General features: G+C 34.1%; 3 protein-coding genes across 4 annotated transcripts in view; all 3 read right to left on the bottom strand.

Moving 5' to 3' along the window:
* Positions 1-20,075, bottom strand: part of LOC110621775 (uncharacterized protein At5g39570) — a 56,853-nt gene that overhangs the window by 4,286 nt on the left and 32,492 nt on the right. The gene's annotated exons all lie outside the window — the stretch shown is intronic.
* Positions 419-3,309, bottom strand: LOC110630580 (receptor-like protein kinase FERONIA). Its single transcript, XM_021778125.2, has one exon. The coding sequence runs from the start codon at positions 3,163-3,165 to the stop codon at positions 553-555; it is 2,613 nt and encodes an 870-aa protein (XP_021633817.1). The 5' UTR covers positions 3,166-3,309; the 3' UTR covers positions 419-552.
* On the bottom strand, positions 12,979-16,202 carry LOC110630560 (receptor-like protein kinase FERONIA). The gene has a single exon (XM_021778101.2). It carries the CDS (start codon positions 15,768-15,770, stop codon positions 13,113-13,115), a length of 2,658 nt encoding a protein of 885 aa, XP_021633793.1. The 5' UTR covers positions 15,771-16,202; the 3' UTR covers positions 12,979-13,112.

Genomic DNA, 20,075 nt, shown 5'->3' with positions numbered 1-20,075 from the left:
TCATTATTAAAATTATGTGTAAATATCTTTTAATTATAAAATATTTTTATTTAAATTTTAGAATTACATATTAAAAGTTAAATTTATTTTAAATATTATTTATAAAATAAAATAAATTGTTAATTATAATAATAATTTATTAAATACATTGTTTATTTAATTTCAGTCGAAGCTTAAACCATTAGCCTGGGTAACTCTCTTCTTAGTCCTCTATTATTACACGCAAATTAAAAGTTATCATTCAGTAAAGGACTTTCCTTTTCATCCTAACTATGCTAAATAATAATGGGAAATTGTTAAGTATATTTGGTATTTAAATTAAAATATATAAAAATAATTATTAATAAAATATTATATACTTTATAATTAATTAAATATTTATTTATATAAATAAATTTGAATAATGATACTCTACATATGGAAAATTCTAAGCTCGTTGCCTTCCTAGTGGGAATTAAATAGAAAATGGTCCGTCATATTACAATCAGAATCAAATCTACTTTGCGAAAATTAAAGATACTATAATACTACAAATGATAGTGAATGACAAAATCATCGTCCCTGTGGATTTACTATTTCCGAAAATACAGTCCTCGATCTCAATTCCTCATCATCTTTGTTGCTAGAATTCCTTTCACCAATGCTAATTGTGGTCCTTGAATCTGACATTGGTCCACCTGAAACTGTAAATGCCTCGTCATCGTCGTCTTTAGTAATCACTTCTCGTGTTACAGATGAGCCCATCTGATCCTCGCTCATAATTACAGCGCCATCAACAATTTTCTCAGCGGTTTCTTGAAGTTGCAAGGCAAATTCAAGGCCCCATACCACATCACACATTGTCGGCCGTTCAGTCGGTGTGTCACGCAGGCAACTATCGGCAATCTCTCCGAACTTATTTAAAGAGACAAGTTTGATATCACCCTTCAACTTTGGGTCAATAATCTGATCAAGGGCTCCTTTGCGATAATGTTTTCGTGCCCAATCAACCAAAACAATTTCTTCTTTTGTTAGGTGTGAGATCACTGGTTGCCGAGCACATAGAACCTCAAATAACACCACCCCAAATGAGTACACATCCGATTTCTCATTGAGCTGTTGCCTACGATAGTATTCAGGGTCAAGATACCCAAAACTACCTCTGACTGCAGTACTGACATGTGTTTGATCTTCACCAGTGGGACCTTTTCTTGACAAGCCAAAATCCGAAACCTTGGCCACCCAATTCCTGTCTAATAGTATGTTTGATGACTTCACATCACGGTGGATGACGACATACTTGGCACCTGTATGAAGATAGTGCAACCCTCGTGCAGCACCAATACATATTTGTAGTCTTTGTCTCCATGGGAAAGGAGGGCTCTTTGTGTTGTACAGATGATCTCGAAGGTTACCATGTTGCATGTACTCATAAACAAGGATCATCTCACCTTCATCATCGCAGTATCCAATCAAAGATACGAGATGAGCGTGGCGGAGATTGGACAACATTTCAATCTCTGTGTGGAACTCGCGGATCCCCTGCTTCGATGTAGAATCCAACCTTTTGATTGCAACTGGTATGGATCCATTCTCGATGTAGGCTTTGTACACAGTACCAAATCCCCCCGAACCAATAACAGCTTGATCGTCAAAATTTCTTGTAGATCCTCTGATCTCTGCTATAGTGAATTTGTGACAAAGATCAGTAGGCAGTGCCGAAGTAGTTGTGAAGGAGCTAGGCGTGTAAGAGAACGGGAGCCTGGAAGACTTGTCCTTGGCTCTCGGTTTTCGCCGGTAGACAGAGAAAAGTAAAACTATAGTCAAAGCGAATACGACACCCACCACGGCTCCAACAATAACTACAACATGAGATGATCCTTTCCTCTTCGTCCTTCCCTCTGAGATTGGGTGCGGTTCTGGTGGTGCAGGAAGTTCAGGGTTTGGTCCGGCGAGATTACCATCTGAATCGTTCAGCTTGAGTATCTCCAAACCGTTCAAAATAGCATCGGCATATATTGGATGTGAATGGTTATTGGGGTGTAGAGCGAGCCATAAATCCTGGTTGCTGGGGCTACCTCCTGGTACTGCAATAACATAGTCTCTGTGTACTGGAATACCCTTGCCGCCGCTCCAGTGGAATACGTCAGCTTCTTCTTCTGCTGTCATATTATTGATGAATATGAAAAAAATCCGTTGAGATTCACCTGTAATAAAATTCTCAGTCTCACAAAAATGGAGCCTGACAAGGTAATTGAAACCAGAATCAACAGGGAAGCGCCAAGTGAGGTTGTAATTTAGATTGATACTAGGTTCTGCACCCATTGATCGTTTACTAATGTAAACAGTAGCTGGTGCAGTGTATGCAGGGGTATCCTCTGTGTATTTTATCGTCACATCGTCTCGCCACTTATGAACCAAACCTGGACCTCCAAAGATGTAATTGGAGTCATCATACCATGTTCGAAACATTCCTGTATCATTTATGTTGGCAACAAGGCCCCCGCCAACATTAAGTCGGTAAACAGTTTCTAGAGAGGTGCTGTTATCGAAGAAAAAGAAAGGGTTCGACTCGGAGTTTACAAAGGTATAAAGGTTAGCCATATCTGTTGAGTAGAGACCATTTGGTATGGAAACTATTTCTATGCCATTAATGAAGGCAAAAGAGCCTGGAGACGGTGTAAACGTCAATTCTAGCTCTTGGTTGTCCCACACGGTGACAATGAATTCCTTGAAGAGGTAGGGACGTGCTTGAATTTGAGCAAAAACAGCTAGATAGGCACTAAAGTTGCTGAGAAGAGTGTAATTATTTGCAGTGACAGTGAAGAAGGACGCGGATGTATTGAGACCTGAGTATGTATCTGGATAGAAGTAGAGGCGGATAAATTTTGGACCGGGCAAGACAGGGAAAGTGCAGGTGAGTTTGGAGTGAATAACTCGGGCTGTCATATAAGGTACCCGATCAACAGACGGGTGTTGTTGAGAGGCTCCAGATGGCGGTGATGTCTGAGAGTTGAAGGGGCAGAACTTAGACTGGGCATCACCATTCCAACGCCTGCCATCCTGTGATGCATCATCAGATGACGAACCACTGTTGATGAGTATTAAGTCAGTGGGAGTGTAAGGAGATGAGTTTTGTGCTGCGGTGGAGACGAAGATGCAAACGAGGAGAAGAAGGGTGATCATAGTGCTGTTACCTTTTGCAATTAGGAGTTGGAGAAACGCTGATGATTGTAAGCCCCGAAGCTACAATATTACAAATTTTAAGGTTAAGGACAAAAAAGAAAAATCACGGCCACCTCCTTAGACTTATCAAGCCATTGACTTGACAAGTACGTATAGTCTGGGATGGTTTTTTCTACTTAAGCATTGAAATGACTGACTGATTGGTGTATTAAACTTTTATTTATTTTCTTATGTTGGTTATAATTAATATTGAAATATTAAAATGAAAATGGAAAAATGATATTAAATAAAATTATTGAAATATAGAGGAAATCAATAAATCTTTTTAAAATTTATCATATATATATATATATATATATATATATATATATATGTCTATGTGAGTGGTGAGCCAAGTATTTACATATAAATTCCTCTATATAATCCATCCATCCATTTTTTATTTTTTATTTCAATTACGAATTCAAATTTGGTTGCTTAAAATTCAAAAAGATTGGATGAGTTATATTTCTCAAATAGTTATTGATGATCTGAGATCCAATAGAATAGGGTTTTTGTATTACAGAATAAGACTTAAACTTTCTGGGGAGGGGATCCCCTTTTATCCATTTCGCTATGCTTGCTGGTGACGTGTAAAGGTCTCTCCATGGTTGGGACACGCGTCTCTGACATACAGATTCGGGTGTACGAGAGTATCAGCCGCCTGCTCCATGCGTAACGGCCTCTGATTCTTCTCGTGCGTACGTTCGAGCGGATCTACTAGGCTGTCTGAGTATGACTCAGGATGCTGGGCTGGGCCGAGAGTTGGGCCGAACGTTGAGTCCGAGAGGAGAGGGCCTGCTAGTCGCGGACTGGGCCGATCTGAGTGAAGAAGCTTAGTCGAGCCCGGCCTTGAAGGTTGAATGAATCAGGCTTGTTGTGCATATCAGGTGCGTGGGCCTCTACGTTATGAGCCTCTGACTGTAGTCAAGTCCCTGGTCCGGGGTGAAGAAATCCAGTGGTCATCAGTTATAATATAACCAACGTATATGCAACCATTGTATTGTAAATTTTTATTTTCTTTTTTGGCTTAAAAGGTAAAGAATGAAAACCTAAAATTTAGTGATACATTTTACCTGTTAGTTTCATTAATTAAGTTTTAGAGTAAATTGAAATTTAGTATTTCTTATTTAATGAAATATTTATTTTAGTTTTTATATTTTTAAAAATTTAAAATTTAATTTTTTTATATTTAAAAAAAATTATAATTTAATCTCTGCTATTAAAATTAGAGTTAATTTGTTATTAATTTTCATAAAAATGATAAAAATATTTTTAGTTCTTATCACCTACGGAGAGAAAATTAAAGGAATTAAGCTGTTAATTTATTAAATATTACAGAATTAATCCGACGTTGCAGCCACCACCAGAAGGCTAGCATTGACAAGTAACGGGTGAGTAACACAAAGCATGCTTATTTTTGACGAAAGCGGAGGCCGTACGTAATGATTGCACGTTGAATGTGGTTCCTTTGAGGTCGCGGGAGAGAACTGTTATGTGATTCTAGTAGATCGCGTATGCCTTTCCAATGCCACCAATTTTGAAGTTCACATGTCCCTTAATCATATTGTCCTTGTTATCGGTGATGCTGCAAGGAGTGGTGTCATCGATTTATGGGGCGGTGCGGATTCTTGCTATGGCAATCGATGAAACTGAGAAAAATTGGTCTACTCTTTATTCTCGTCAATAAATCGATAGTAGAGCAAGGGTTGCTCGACCTTCGGTGTTTGCCAGTGCCTAATCAGATTATGCCGCAAAGCGTCACGCGGTGAGCGCGCGTCGATGCAGTCCACTGTCGAGTTTGGTTGTTAATTGAATTATGACGATGGTGTTTACAGATTATTATAAATACAACTCTACGATATTCAATAAATTCAATATTTAATAGTTTAATCTCTTTTATTTTATTTAATTTTAATTGTAAAAATTAAAAATATTTTAATTTTTTTATAAAATTTAACAGCAAATTAACTCTAATTTTAATAATAAAAACTAAATTATTAACAGTAAGTTAATTTTAATTTTAATAGTAGGAACTAAATTATAATTAATTAAATTATAAATTTTTAAAAATATAAAAATTAAAATAGATATTTTATTAAATTAAAAAAACAAAATTGCAGTCTATCTTAAGTTTTACAAAAAAAAATGAAAATAAGAAGATTCATTTGAAAAATTATCTGTGAAAAGAATATTTTGAATTAATTCCTAATTAATTTGCATTCATAAACAAAAAAAGGAAGTACATGAAGTTTTAAGATTCTGGATTTTATTTAGCTTAAATCATGAAACACACACACTTATGCATAAGCTAATTGTCAATTTATTATTTAACTTGCAAACTTACATATAATATTTAATTAAGCATAGGGCCAATGTACTGAAGAAATATGCTTCAAATTCAAATCTGATGATCTTCTTTTCGTTCACCAGCTTCAGCCTCTAACTTCTACATCTATTGTAGTAATTGCGTCGACCCTTACTGCCAGCAAGGGCTTTTATGCAGCTGCCATATATCTTTTCATTACAGACTGGTGGTTTCTTCAGAGTACTGTAAGAAAAATATAAGTGCAAGGAGCCTTTGTCTCGCACAGGATTCTATTAACATCTCTTCGTCTTCAATGGATTCATCAGCTGCACCGTCGCTACTCCAATATTTCTGTCACCATCAAGAAAGGCCACCCCTGAGCTGCAGGATATAATCAGTAGAATAGCTAGAAAGCGAGGCATCCCCTTTTTGATGCAATTGTCATTTTCTTCTCCTCCTGTCTTTACTCAGTTTCATTATCAGAAAAAGCTGGTATGTTAATGTTGCTTTGAGTATATGATCAACTTATCTGGGTTAATTAACCCAAAGAAATGAAACCTACACGTGTGGTATATAAAAGAAAATTTAACAGGATTAACTGGTTGAATTGTCGTGCGTTTGATCACTAATCAATTAAAGAATAGTATTACGAAATAAAAAAAAAAAAAAAGATTAAATTGGTTGGTGTGGGGGTAGGCAGATGCAATAATGCACAAAGTAATGCTAATATAGGCTCACTATCAACAAGGATCATAGGGATACATCCCGTGACAGAAAGGACAAGCAAATTGTTGCCATCTTTTCATATTGATAGTCTGCATTTCGTCATAATGTATTATATATTTCTATCTTAAAAAAAATTAAATAAATTGAATCAAGCTAAATATTAAAAATGAAAATTTTTATGTTTTATTTTATAAAAAAAAATTAATAAATTTTTACAAAATTAAGTAAGATTCAACATTTTTAACGTGAAATTTTTTAAGTTACAATTAATTTCTTTTCATAATAAAATTAATTGAATAAATTTTTTTCCTATTTTCTTTTCATCATTTTGTTTCTCTCCTCTTGTTGTCGTGCTCGTCAGTGTGAATTTACAAACAAGTAGCTAGAACGTCCTAACCAGACTTTACTTTTCACTCAATTCCTACTGCTTAACTTGCATTCATTAAAAAAAAAAAAAAATTATCGTTGAAAATTGAGACTCGCAAATCTTAAAATTTCTGGAAATTTTAAAGAAATATCAAGCTCTCGCAGAGTCTCGTAGGATTCATTTTTCTCATTTAAATGAAAAACAAAGGAAAAGGAAGAACACAAGGCAGAGTCTCATGTTCTCTGACATCAGTAATGCATTATTCAGTGGCAAACATACACATATACATAAATTCTTTTAATTAACCAGCTCATGAACTGAGAAACTATGCTTCAAACTCATATCTGCCGATCTCCTTTTCCTTCATTTACCTCTACATTTATTGTAGTAAGTGCAGTGAGCATCTTTTTGGCCAGCAAGGCCTTTCAGGCAGCTCCCATATATCTTTTCATTACAGACTGGTTGTTTTACCAAAGTTTTGAGATTAATATGATGGTCATTGTCACCTGCAAGAAGCCTTTGACTCGCATGGGATTCCATGAAAATCTCTTCTTTGATGGATTCATCAGCCACACTTTCACCAATCAATGAAATGTTTATGTTACCATTAAGAAGGATAGTGCTGCTTGTTGATGTAACTGTGCTGAAGGAAGTAATCTGCAGCATAATAGCTAGATACAATGCAACGCATCCTCTCTTTGATGCAGCGGCCATCCTTTTCTTCTCCTAATTTTTCCCTTCAGTTTGTGTCTGCGTGGGAGCTATGAGTCACCAAGCGCCAGATAAAGGCAGTAATATATCATTGTTTTGAATTCTGAGAAGGACAAATGTCGCCTTCGTTTGAGAAAAAAAAGTTGATGTTTATTAATTGAGATAACCAATAATTGAAATTTTGTGAAATTTATTTTGTGCAGTTAAGAAATTAATGTCCATTGTTAATGTTGTCGGCAGGTACGACAATGCTCCAGTAATTCAATTAATTTAAATATTAAATATTTAGATTTACAAAATTAATATAAATACAAATAAAGTGTATATATATGTAATTATTATCAATAAATAATTGCTTTTTGACTAATTGTCTAAATATATATTTACATGATTTTGATTCGATATAAAATATCAACCAATCGATTTGCTTTTTGAAAATTCAAAGGCATAGGACATAAAATAACAAATTTGACAGGAAAGGCGGACAAGGACTTAACCTTTGCATGTGCTTGAAGAACACTGTTGACAAAATGCGGTTTTAATTTGCTCATATGAAAACAATGCATTCTAGCAAAATAAAATAAACAAATTTATTATAAAAAAATTACAAGCCTTTTAAATTTATTTATATTTGAATTCTGAAAATAATTGATGTTGGATAAATCATGGGAAGGGAAGAAAAACAAAAGCAGTAACTTTTTTTTTATTTTCCTCCTTTATATATGTTTGGATAAAAAAGTTTTGTTTTTTTTATCCTCATATTTCACTGTACACTTTTTATGCTTTTATTTTTCTTTACAAAACGAAGAGAAAATATAAAAAAAATAAAATATTTAATATTTTCCTTTCCTCCCTTTATTTGTATCCAAAGAAAATATTGAAAGTTTTTCTTGCTCTCTTTATTTTTTCTTTTCTTTTCTTATCAAACAAAAAAAGTGGCACTTCATTACTATAGCTTTTCTCTCGTCCTTTCCTTCTTTTTTTTCTTTAATTACGTTAAAATAAAATTGATGCGACTGAAAAATAAAATTATATTATGATTGGTTAGATTTATAAGAAAAAAACGTGAGGTGATGGATATCCACAGCATTTATTTGGACGCTCAATTCTGACAAATAAAATGATGATAATGAATTATTTAGAACTTAATTAGTGTGAGAGAATAACATATATTTGCCTCTATAATCTTTATCCTTTTGTATTATCAGAAAATGAAAATAAATATAATATTTTCTGATAATCCGGTTATGATGTGATCGGCTACTTATAAGGGTATTGCTAGCAAATAGGTTGGTGATTCCGCGATTACAGGTATAATAGGGATATGTTGAATGGTGCTTGATAACAGTAATTTTATGCCAAGATTCTATTTATCCAAAAGAATGCGAGTTTTGATGATAAACCGAGTATTTAAAATATTCGGTCCTTTACTTTCTCGGATTGGACGCCATATTATTCATTTATTAAATTTTTATCACATAATCTTGTTTTATGCTCATGGTTTAGTTTGTACCACTCTTATACAATATGGAAAATCTTTAATATTTATGATTAATCAAAATCTATTTTTTCGTTATTTAAAAGAAGATATATATTATAACGTATGGACTAGAGCAGAGAAGGAATGGGAGGAGTGGGGCACGAAGACTTGCACGAAGTCTCCTTTCTTTTGAAGGAGTTCGTACTGCCGACACACCATGAATTGAGCAAGAAAAATCATATCGTTTTTTTAAATTAGATTACAAAAACAAATATGATTGATAAAGAAATGTGCATAAATTTATTCTTTTTTAGAAAGAAAATTATTAGTTCTTGAACTTCGAGACAAGTAATTAATTAATTATAAAATGTTAGAACCCTAGTTAACTTGGCTCTAGCTAGTAATAGCTAGGTATGGCATTCTTAAATCCAACGTGCAATGCAAGTTTTGTCATCTGCATATAAAATCAATTGTGACTAAGTAACCTTATCCGCAAATTATCAGATAATATTATTACAATTTTAACTTAACTCTTTTTTATCATGCAAAACAGAAAAAAAAAAAATTATGTTCTAATATGTTTGTCTACAAGATGAAATTGCGTAATAGTTATCGAATAAAAAAATATTTTTAATTAAATAAAAAATTATTTTCTATGAGTGAAGGACTTTTTATTTTAAAATTATTGCTATTAAAGAAATTCAACTAAATAATAGGATCCTAATGGAAAAATATTATAAGTGTTATTATTTGATTTTGTCTAATGAATTGAGTACAAGATGAATGGATTTTTTTGTTGAAAAAATAAATAAAATAATAAAATTTAAGTCCCGTTAGATATTGTTTTTAAGTATTTATTTTGTAATCTATCGAGATTAAATAAAATCTTTTAAAATTTTAATTTTCAGATCAAAACAACACAAATTCATTTTTAATTTGTAACCTATCAAAAAGTATTAGAGAAGAAAAAGAATAAAAATAGAAAATAAAAGTATATTTATTTATAAAAATGCAGGTTATTTTTATGAAAAATATATGTCTTAAACTATTATAAAAGTTTTGAGATAATATAATAAAATCATAATTATCATATTTAATATTAAATTTAAATATCAAATTAATAATAATAAAAAAATCTTATAAATATAATTTTCAATTTATAAATACAGTATTCAACGATACTAAAATATTTAATGAATACAAATTTTTTTAAAATCTAAAATTATTTTACAGCATTCTTATCCATGTCAAGTAAATTTGCATATGAAGGAAACACATTTTACTATATTATTCAGATTAATTAATACAAATCTTCTACTTTCTCCCTAAATTAATTCTCTCTTTCGTCCTCCTCCTTCTTCTGCTCTTTCTTTCCTCCCCCATTTCTTCTATTTCCTTCCCCCTTTTTCCTCTATTTTCTGTTGATTTAAGCTGTGTGCTGACAGTGATAAACTCAGAATTACATTCGCTTGCATCGATTGTAGAAACTGCAAGGCCGATGCATAGGACCAAAGGGTCGTATGCAATTGCCGTATATAGCCGAGTTGCAGAAAGCTTGACTTCCCATACTTCCATAATGAATATGGGTTTCATGACCAGCATCTGATTCTTCCAATATGCGTTGAGCTGTTATAACATTGCACATGCAAGAGGAATTTGTAGTGTTCTCTTCCATGGAGGCTGCAACACAGCCAGATATTACCAGCATCATAGCAAGCAGCAGAGATAAAGCCAATCTGGCTTTCATCTTTACAAAAAGAAATGAATCTGATACTCTTGAAATTTTTATAATCATATAATTAACTGCATGCAAGTTTTTACCACATTACACTTGGAAAAGGTAAAACTAAGTTATATGGAAAATATCTTTTTTCTTTTGTATTTCATACAACGAAAGGAAAAATGTAGACAAAAAAAATCAGAATATGTGGTACTGGAAAGACTTGAAAAGTTCTTGGTTTTGTGTTTATCCATATTTACATGGAATCTTTTGCAAAAAGAGATATCACATCAACCTATCCTAATTTGATTGCATCTTTCAATAAGTAACAAAAAGTTAGCAAGTATAATCATAATTTTTCTAAATAGAAAAATAATACAATTGCAGAAATAATAAAACTCACAAATTAAAGAAAAGAACTCTAAAAATAAAGAGAGAATAACACCGATATTAGGGAGAGGAATCAGATCTGTAAGGAATAAACCTGATGTTTATTTGAGTGAAATACAAACAATGTTGCAAAAAATTAAAAAAGAAAAATATGGGAGCCACTGATCTGTAAGGAATAAATCTAAAGGCGTGAAAGATATACGTGTGCTATTGGCAAAACTTGAAAAGTCTTTTGATTTTTTTTATTTTTTTTTATCCATATGTAGTTAGAATTCTTCGCAAAAGAGATAACACGTCAGCCTATCCACAAAAATAGATAAATAATTTATGATTTTTGACAATGTTGTAATTCTTGATTGTCATTTTAGTGGAAAATTGGAGCTTCCAGCCAAATGCATTCTAAGTGGGGATTCTAAATTATGAAAAGACTTCTGAAAGTCTCCCGTCGATGCTTCTCCAACGTAACGTTTACATTCAACTTTTAAATTACTTGATTATTACGGACCTATCTAAATTGATTTATATATATATATATATATATATATAACTAACGTATAAATTAAAATTAAAATAAAAAAAAAAAAGAAACACAAAATGCTTGTACAAATCGTTTGTTGATGATAGAGAATAATTAATTTTAGATTTTATGATAAATTTAAACTGTACTTAATTTATATTGTCAACATCAATTAGAGGCTCAAAATAACTTTGAAATGAAAATTTTATCATTTAGAAATTAATTTTACATTTTATTTATTTTATTTAAATATTTTTATAATTTTTCATATTAAAATTATTATTATTATAAATAGCACTTTTTCTTAATTAGTTGAGATATTTAAATGTTTTAAAATTTAATATGAAATTTTAATTTTTAACCTTTTATTTTTTAAATTTCATTTTAGTCAAATATTATTAATTTAAAATTTCTGACGGAATCACATCAGTCTTATACGTTATATGTTATTGATTAAAATTCTTAATAGAATTTTATCAGTTCTATAAGTTTGTAATAAATACGCATAAAAATTAAGTAATAAAACAAAGGCTTGCAATGATCTTATATAAAAGAGACATCTTTAGCCGAACCTTGTATTAGATTCCAATAATTCACTTGTTAATTTTTTTTAGAAAAATTAGACCATGTTTTAGATTAGATCGCCAAATTGAAATAGTGAAAAATTTTAATTTTTAGCATCATTAAATTTATATGGAGAGAAGTTGTCACATTGAATTTTAGAAAGAAAATGAAAATTGTTTACATGTATTTATATATACAGATATTTGACTATGTTGTTAGGTTATAATACAATATAATACAGTAGAATTTTTTACTAAATTTTGATAAAAAAAATATTAATTTTATTATATTGCGTTATAATCTATTAAACATGGCTAATGTTTAAAATATTTCATTTTTAATTCTACTGGCGGAATTTTTTTTTTTTTTTAAAAGAAGAGGGTAAAATGGATATTTTGGATTCTTTTAACCTGTAAACATGCTATAAAGATATAAAGTTAAAAGATTTTATTTTATGATTGAAATAAAATTACTACCTAAATCGAGGGACGGTTGGTGCAAATTACCTGCAATTCATCGGTCCACTTATGAATTAAACTAAATTATTAATAATATTGAATCAATTTGAATAAAAAAGATTAATTTGATTTAATAAATCGATTCAAAGTCAATTTCTTCATTTCATAATTATAGAGAAAGCTTCCCCATATATTAATAATTAATTCATCTATACAAAACAGATTTCAGCAATAAAAAAACATAAATCCAATTCACAATTCATCCATTTGATGATTCAATAATCAGCAAAAACTAATCAATAACCAAATCAAAATTCAGGAACCCACTAATCAATAAGTAAAATTTAAATTTATCACAAGCAAAACCAAGAAGTAATAATATTCAAAGAATCAAGACCAGATCTCAATTTATGGTCGATTTATACATGTGAAGATTAAAATCTTAACAGCCTCTAATATAGAGTTTTACTTTATTATTATTATTTTTTTTTTTTGAAATGAAAATTGGAGAGTAAAATTTGAGACATCTCAGATTTACTCAGATGCACTTATCACTGGACTAAGCCTGTGAGTGCATTATTATTATTATTAAAAGTATAGACTTCCACACCTTGAATACAATCTATTAAAAAAATTTATGAAAGGCGGACAAATCCACCTCAGCATTTCATCTTCCCTTTGAGTTCATAATTTCTGAGAATACAGTATCCGACCTCATTCTGTCAGGATCGGTTCTGGCGGCGCTTCTTTTACCACTACTCACTGAGCTCCTGGATTCATCCTTGTGTCCACCTGAGACGCTAAACAAGTCATCATCGTCAGTAGTAACAGCTTCTCCACGCAACAAGAATGGACTTTCCTGTTCCTCACTCACTCTATCAACACTATTTCTATTGTTCTCAGCAGTCGCTTGAAGCTGCAAAGCGTACTCAAGCCCACATATCACATCGCTCATTGCTGGCCTTTGCTTTCCTTGGTCACGGAGACAACTCTCAGCAATCTCTCCAAATTTGTCCAGACAGACTGGGTCGATATTTCCCCTCAAATGGGGGTCCAGTATTTGATGAAGAGCTCCTCTTCTGTAGCAAATTCGGGCCCAATCTGCTAAATTTACTTGCTCTCTTGGTAGCCCTGGAATCACTGGTGGCCTGGCGCAGAGCACCTCAAAAAGAACGACTCCAAATGAGTACACATCAGATTTTTCCGTCAGGTGTTGCCTACGGTAGTACTCTGGATCTACATATCCAAAACTTCCCCTAACTACAGTGCTGACGTGGGTTTGGGACTCGCTGGTGGGACCCATTCTAGACAAACCAAAGTCTGAAACCTTGGCTACCCAGTTCTCATCTATCAGTATGTTCGTTGACTTCACATCACGGTGAATGATTGGGTGCTTCGCACCTGTATGAAGATAATGCAGTCCTCGTGCCGCCCCAATGCATATCTCTAGCCTCTGTTTCCATGAAAGAGGAGGATTCCGGGTTTTGTAGAGATGATCGCGGAGGGTTCCTCTATGCATGTATTCATAGACAAGGATCATTTCACCAGGATCGTCGCAGTATCCAATCAGAGACACAAGATGGGGATTGTGAAGCTTGGAGAGCATGTCGATCTCCGTTCTGAACTCGCGAGTCCCTTGCCTTGATGATGAATTTAACCGCTTAATTGCTACTGTAGTTGCACCATCATCTATAAACCCTTTATAAACATCTCCAAATCCCCCAGATCCAATAACAAATTCATCATCGAATTTGGTTGTGGCCACTTCTATTTCGAAGATGGAGAATCGCCGGCAAGTTTTAGTAGGCCTCATGGCCTTCGTGGCTGAGGACCTTGAATTGTGGGAGAAGAGGAGCCGGAAAGACTTTGCTTCACTCCTTCCAGAGTCCTTCGCTCTCCTTTGTTTAACGACAAAGAAACAAATAATTAGGAATAGCACTAGAACACCACTAAAAACAGAACAACCAACGATTACTACCAGTGATCCTTTCTTATTAGCCTTTCCTCTAAATTTGGGAAGTCCTTCTAGTGGTGGAGGAGCCGCCAGTACCACTTGGCCAAAGGAGGGCAGACTACCGTCTGAATTGTTCAACTTGAATATCTCTAGGCCGTTCAAAAACGCATCAGCATATGTAAATTTGCCATCATAATTGGGGTGTAAAGCGAGCCACAAATCCTGCTTGCTCTGGCTGCCTTTTGGGATCCACACGACGTAGTCTCTGTACACCGGAACACTGTTACCGCCGGACCAGAGGATTACATCTGCCATTTTCTCAACTGTTTGATTATTGATGAATAGAAAGAACACCTCTTGAAAGCTATCTGTGACCTCAGATCGAAACTCACAAAAATGGAGCCTAAGAAGATAGTTGAAACCAGCATCAACGGAGAAGTACCATGTGAGGTTGTACCTCAGGCTAACGTTCGAACCACCACCCATAGAACGCATAGTTTTATATACCATTACAGGTGCAGTGTAGGGTGGTGTCTTCGCTGTATACTGCACTTTGACATCACGTGGAATAACTGTGACACCAAGTCCACCACCAAAGATGTAATTTGAATCTTGAAGCCATGTCCTATACATTCCGGTGTCATCTTTGCTGCTGATATCCTTTCCACCAACATTCAGTCGATAAAATGTCTCAAGAGCAGTAGTGTTATCCAAATGAAATGGGTTATTCTCGGCGCCCACATAAGGAAGTGGATTATCGTTGCCGCTGACATAGAGGTCCTTGGGCATGGAAACAATCTCGATGCCATTTATGAAGGAAAAAGAACTTGGAGATGGAGAGAACGTGAGGTCAAGCTTTTGGTTATCCCACACGGTGATGATATACTCTTTTATGAGGGAGGCGACAGAAGGATTCACAGCAGAAACAGCAAGAGAGGCACTAAAGTTATTAAGAAGAGTGTAATTATTGGCGCTAACAGAGAAAAAAGATTTTGAAATGTCAAGGGTGGAGTAAGTAGCTGGATAGAAGTAGAGACGAACAAACTTTGGGCCAGGGGAGACGGGAAAGGTGTAGGTGAATTGGGAATGAAAAACACGGGCAGTCATGTAAGGGACTTGAGTTACAGATGGGTCTTGCTGAGAAGCTACAAACGCAGATGACGCGGTTTCAGAGTTAGAGGCATGAAATTTGGAGTTGGCATCACCAACCCAGTTGCGTCCATCCAGCGATGTAGAACTAGACGATGCGCCACAATCCAGGAGGATGAGATCTGTAGGAGTATATGGCTGCGAGTTCTTGATACAGGTGGCAGAAGGGAGGAGGTGGAGGAGCAAAACGAGATAGAGACCTGGATGATCTCCGAGAAACATTTGATACTATACGCAAAAGAGGGGGTTAAAGAGATTAATATGGATAGTTTTGCAGCCTCAATTACGGTTGAGGTGAAGCCTTGGCTATGAAAAATGTTTGATGGCAATGTGAATCGGCTGTCTGGTCATTGGTGGCCCAATCCGGAGAGAAAGTTGATCCCTCACCCGCAAAACTCCAACTTTAACAGCACCAGTGTTAATAAAGTTTTAAGAATATTTTTAATTTTAAAGTTAGGCATACGCCTATGATTTTTCTAACGTAAAAGACTTTTTCTTCTAAAAGAATATTGCTATTCAGTTTATAAATTGTGCCCTTATTTATGAGAACTTTCTAATTTTAAATTCAAATTAATTAATTTTACAGTTGCTTTCGATAATCATAGCATATTTTTATTTATATATAGAACATGAAAATGCAATATGCACACATGTGATTAGAAAAAAAAAATACATATACTTAATTTCTATATTTTTTATTATTTAAATTAATTTTAAAGTTTATACATATTTTCATTTCTTAATGTTAGCTATAATTAACTTCTACTTAGCTAAGTTTTATATAAAAAAAATACTTATATTTTATCCTTTTCATCGAGTTGTTTCAAAAAATCAAAACGGCTCGTTATTAATGGAATTTTTTGTCAGCTTTCGATACTTAATTTTTTTTTTCATTTAATGTCTATTGGTATTCCAAAAGTCTCTTTCACATAAGTAAATCTTTGCCTGCTAGGCAAGTGGATAACAAGTTATAAATTTGTTGAATGGATTCATTTGAAAACAATTAGATGATGATAAAATTATCATATATTATATAATAACTTTAGTCATATATTATATTATTATCATTTTATATTTATTTTATATTATTAATAACTTTAATTAAATTCAACAACAATTATTATATGCTATACAATATGATAATGATATGCTATTATAAAAAGTCTAAATTATAAATATCATTATTTATTTAGTTAATTAATTATTAATAAATAAACTGTCGTCATATATATTTTTATAAAAATACTTAACTTCATACTTTTGTAAATATTTAAAAATTTATTTTTATATTTATTTGATTATATGATATAATTTTATAATAATCATATTATAACCTAATATTAAATAATTTTTTTATTTTTTTTAAAGCAAAACTACTTATTCTATTAATAAAATTTCATCAAACAAAAAGAGATATTATCCCAAACAGAGAGACGATTATGCCTAATAGATTATCTAATCAAAGTATGAGCAGTTAGAGTAGCATTACGATGAACCTATCTAACAGAAATATCAATTCTAAAGTCTAATAAAGATTTACGATCATTTAAAATCAAACCCCTGCATAAGATAATTTGGCAAAGATGCTCCTTAAGTGACTGTCTAAATCCTTACATAAGATAATTTAGCAAAAATTATCCTCTTTTTTTCTTATCTTTTAAGTATAAACCATTAAAATCTTCCGAACAAATCCGCAGAAAAGAGTTTCTACGAGATAAAACTCGAATAAGATTTCAAGATTGACGTCGTCGTTGCGATTCTAAAAACTCATAATAACTAGTAAATTTTCATTGAACATTACCTTCCAAAACAACCGAATCAATAAAATTTAAAGAAAAACCAAGCACAAAAATAGACACATAACTTTTCCACATTAACAAAAGGTCTCCTCCCAATCTTTGTCTATTAACTGAGAAGCAACCATCAAAATGTAAAAAATTATGAAAAAATTCCATACGAGAACTAAAAAGTTTTGTTTCCATCAAAAATAAAATGTATTGGATTGTATGTGAGAAACCTCCTCACCATACAGAAATCATAAGTAACGATCGGAATATCTCTAAAACTCTTAATAGGGACAATAACATTTTCTTCTTTCTCGATAGTTAATTGACGTAGATGTCTTCTATAGGGAAGAGAAAATAAGAAGTTAAGTTTAAGGAAGAGGAAAAGGAGATCGAGAGTATCGAGTCACAAAGGATCACAAAGCAACTGTAATACCCGGCTAGAGTCCGGCATCGGAATTCCTGTAGTCCGGCGGAATCTCGGGTGTCGGAACCCTCTAGAAGGGTAATGCATATGTTTTCTAAAGTATTTTAACTTGTTTTAATGTTTTAAGGTGTTAAAATAAATGAGTTTTTGGAAGAAAAGCAACAAGGGAGAAATGACAAGGTTCGGCCGCCGAAGGTCACTTTCGGCCGCCGAACGTGCATGGCATTCGGGTTCTCCTTCGGTCGCCGTAGTTGGTCTGGCCAGCCAACTATAAAAGGCCCTAGGTCGGTCAAATGGATAAGATTTTTCTTTCCATCTGCATGACCTGAGGTGAGACTTGATCTTCCTTGAGTGATTTATGTGTTTTCTCAAATCTTTCATGGTTTTGATGGATTTTCATGTGGTTTTGAAGTTTTTGAGCAAAAGGAGCAAAGTTTGGAAGTTGGAGATTTTGAGTGAGGATTTTCCCATATCTCCACGTTGGGATCGTTTATTCTCTTGTTTGGAAGAGGTAAGTGAAGTTCCTGAACTTCCTTTCTTGATTTTTGAAGGTTTTATGGAAGTTTTATGGGTAGTATACATGATTAGGTTTAGTTGAGGTTTTTGATGATCTTTTGTGTATAAGCATGTTTAAGTGTTATTTGATATGTGTGTTTGGGGTTTTAGGGCAGTTTTAGACCTCTTTGTGCATATACATGTGTATATGCTTGTGGAGGAGTTGTGTGTGCATGTTGAGAGGAGTTTGGGAGAGTGTTTGCATGAAACAGAGCAGGTCTCTGCCCAACAGGCAAAGACCAGGTTCGGCCGCCGAAGGAATGTTCGGCTGCCGAACCCCTTGTGGAGGCAGTTTCGGCTGCCAAAGCTTGCTTCCGAAAATATGGACTTTCGTCTCTGGAGGCAAGGTTCGGCTGCCGAAAGTGCCGTCGAAGGTTAAGTTTCGTCTTTGGACGAGACTTTCGGCTGCCAAAGGTGCCCCCGAATGCTAGTAAGAGACTTTCGGCCGCCGAAAGAAGAGGTTCGGCCGCCGAAAGTGCATGAGTTTCGTCTCTGGACAGGACTTTCGGCCGCCGAATCTGCCGCTGAAGGTGCCCTGTCCAGCCTTCTTTTACATGTTTTATGTGATTGTATTAGGGTCTTTTAGAGGGCTTTTGGGGGAGTTTTTAGATATGTTCTTGAGTTAGTTTGGTCCCTCATTTGAGTCCATCTGTGTAGGAACGGATCAGAGGAACCAGAGAGATCAGCAGTGAGCACTGCTTCAGAACCTGCACAGTCAGTTCAGAGTCAGCCAGAGGTGAGTGGAACTAAACTTACTTTTTTTTAATATGAGAAATCAAATGTTTTAGCATGTTCACGCATCATGATTATGCAATAGGATGACTACTTTAGAAATCACGAATATGTTGCATTGCATTGCATACTTTGTTGTTGATGCGGGTGATGGTGGATGATCCAGTAGTCCCTGGCAGGAAGACCAGGACCCCATTCTACGGCTTGGCACGATAGATAAGAAAGACCAGGACCCCATTCTACGGCCTGGCACGGTAAGGAACTCGAAGACCAGGTGCCCAGAGGAGGCCCTGGGGCAACGGTAAGTAATGTATGCTATAACAGGAAGACCAGGACCCCATTCTACGGCCTGGCACGAGATAGGGGACTATTTGGGGACACATCACCTGAGATATGTGAATTGTCTGTGATGTGATGCATTCCATGAGAGCATGTTTTATAATAGGTTTTTTCCACGTTCTGCTCACTGGGCTTTAGAAGCTCATCCCTCTCCCTTAACCCCAGTTTTGCAGGTTCAGAGTCCAGAGAGAAGTCAGCAGGGTATAGGAAGAGTACAGGGTTATGTAATAGAATAGATTGGACATGTAATATGTAAAGAGATAGTAGTTTTGTACAGTGTATAGAATTGTGCTTGACCCAGTTTGTTGTAATCCTTTTGTATACATGATCTTTTTATAGATATGTTTTAGTTGACGTATTTGAAATAACCAGGCTCAACATAGTATGAGTTGACCCGCTTTGAGCAAAGATGAGAGCTCTAGCAGGGGTTTTATAGTAGAGAGTTAGTGCATGCACAGGTTGGGCCTGGGTACAAAGAAAATTTTTAATTTTTACAGAAAATGTATGATCATGTATGGGATTTCACAGGTACACAGAATTCATAGCAGACTTGCTACGGGTCCCGGCGGCCTTAAGCCGATCTGGATCCTAGCGCCGGTAGCAGTTCGGTTTCCGGGCTGTTACAGCAACCATCAAAAAATAAATTTTTCTTAATTAATAAAAATTAATATAAAGTATAATATTATTATT

Source organism: Manihot esculenta, chromosome 1, assembly GCF_001659605.2.
Source record: "Manihot esculenta cultivar AM560-2 chromosome 1, M.esculenta_v8, whole genome shotgun sequence".
Taxonomy (NCBI): domain Eukaryota; kingdom Viridiplantae; phylum Streptophyta; class Magnoliopsida; order Malpighiales; family Euphorbiaceae; genus Manihot; species Manihot esculenta.
Note: the sequence above shows the minus strand (reverse complement) of the source record. Positions and strands in the feature narration are given on the sequence as shown.

Bases quoted from the DNA above. Each gene is read 5' to 3' on its own strand.
- LOC110630580 (XM_021778125.2), bottom strand. From the start codon at position 3,165: ATGATCACCCTTCTTCTCCTCGTTTGCATCTTCGTCTCCACCGCAGCA.
- LOC110630560 (XM_021778101.2), bottom strand. From the start codon at position 15,770: ATGTTTCTCGGAGATCATCCAGGTCTCTATCTCGTTTTGCTCCTCCAC.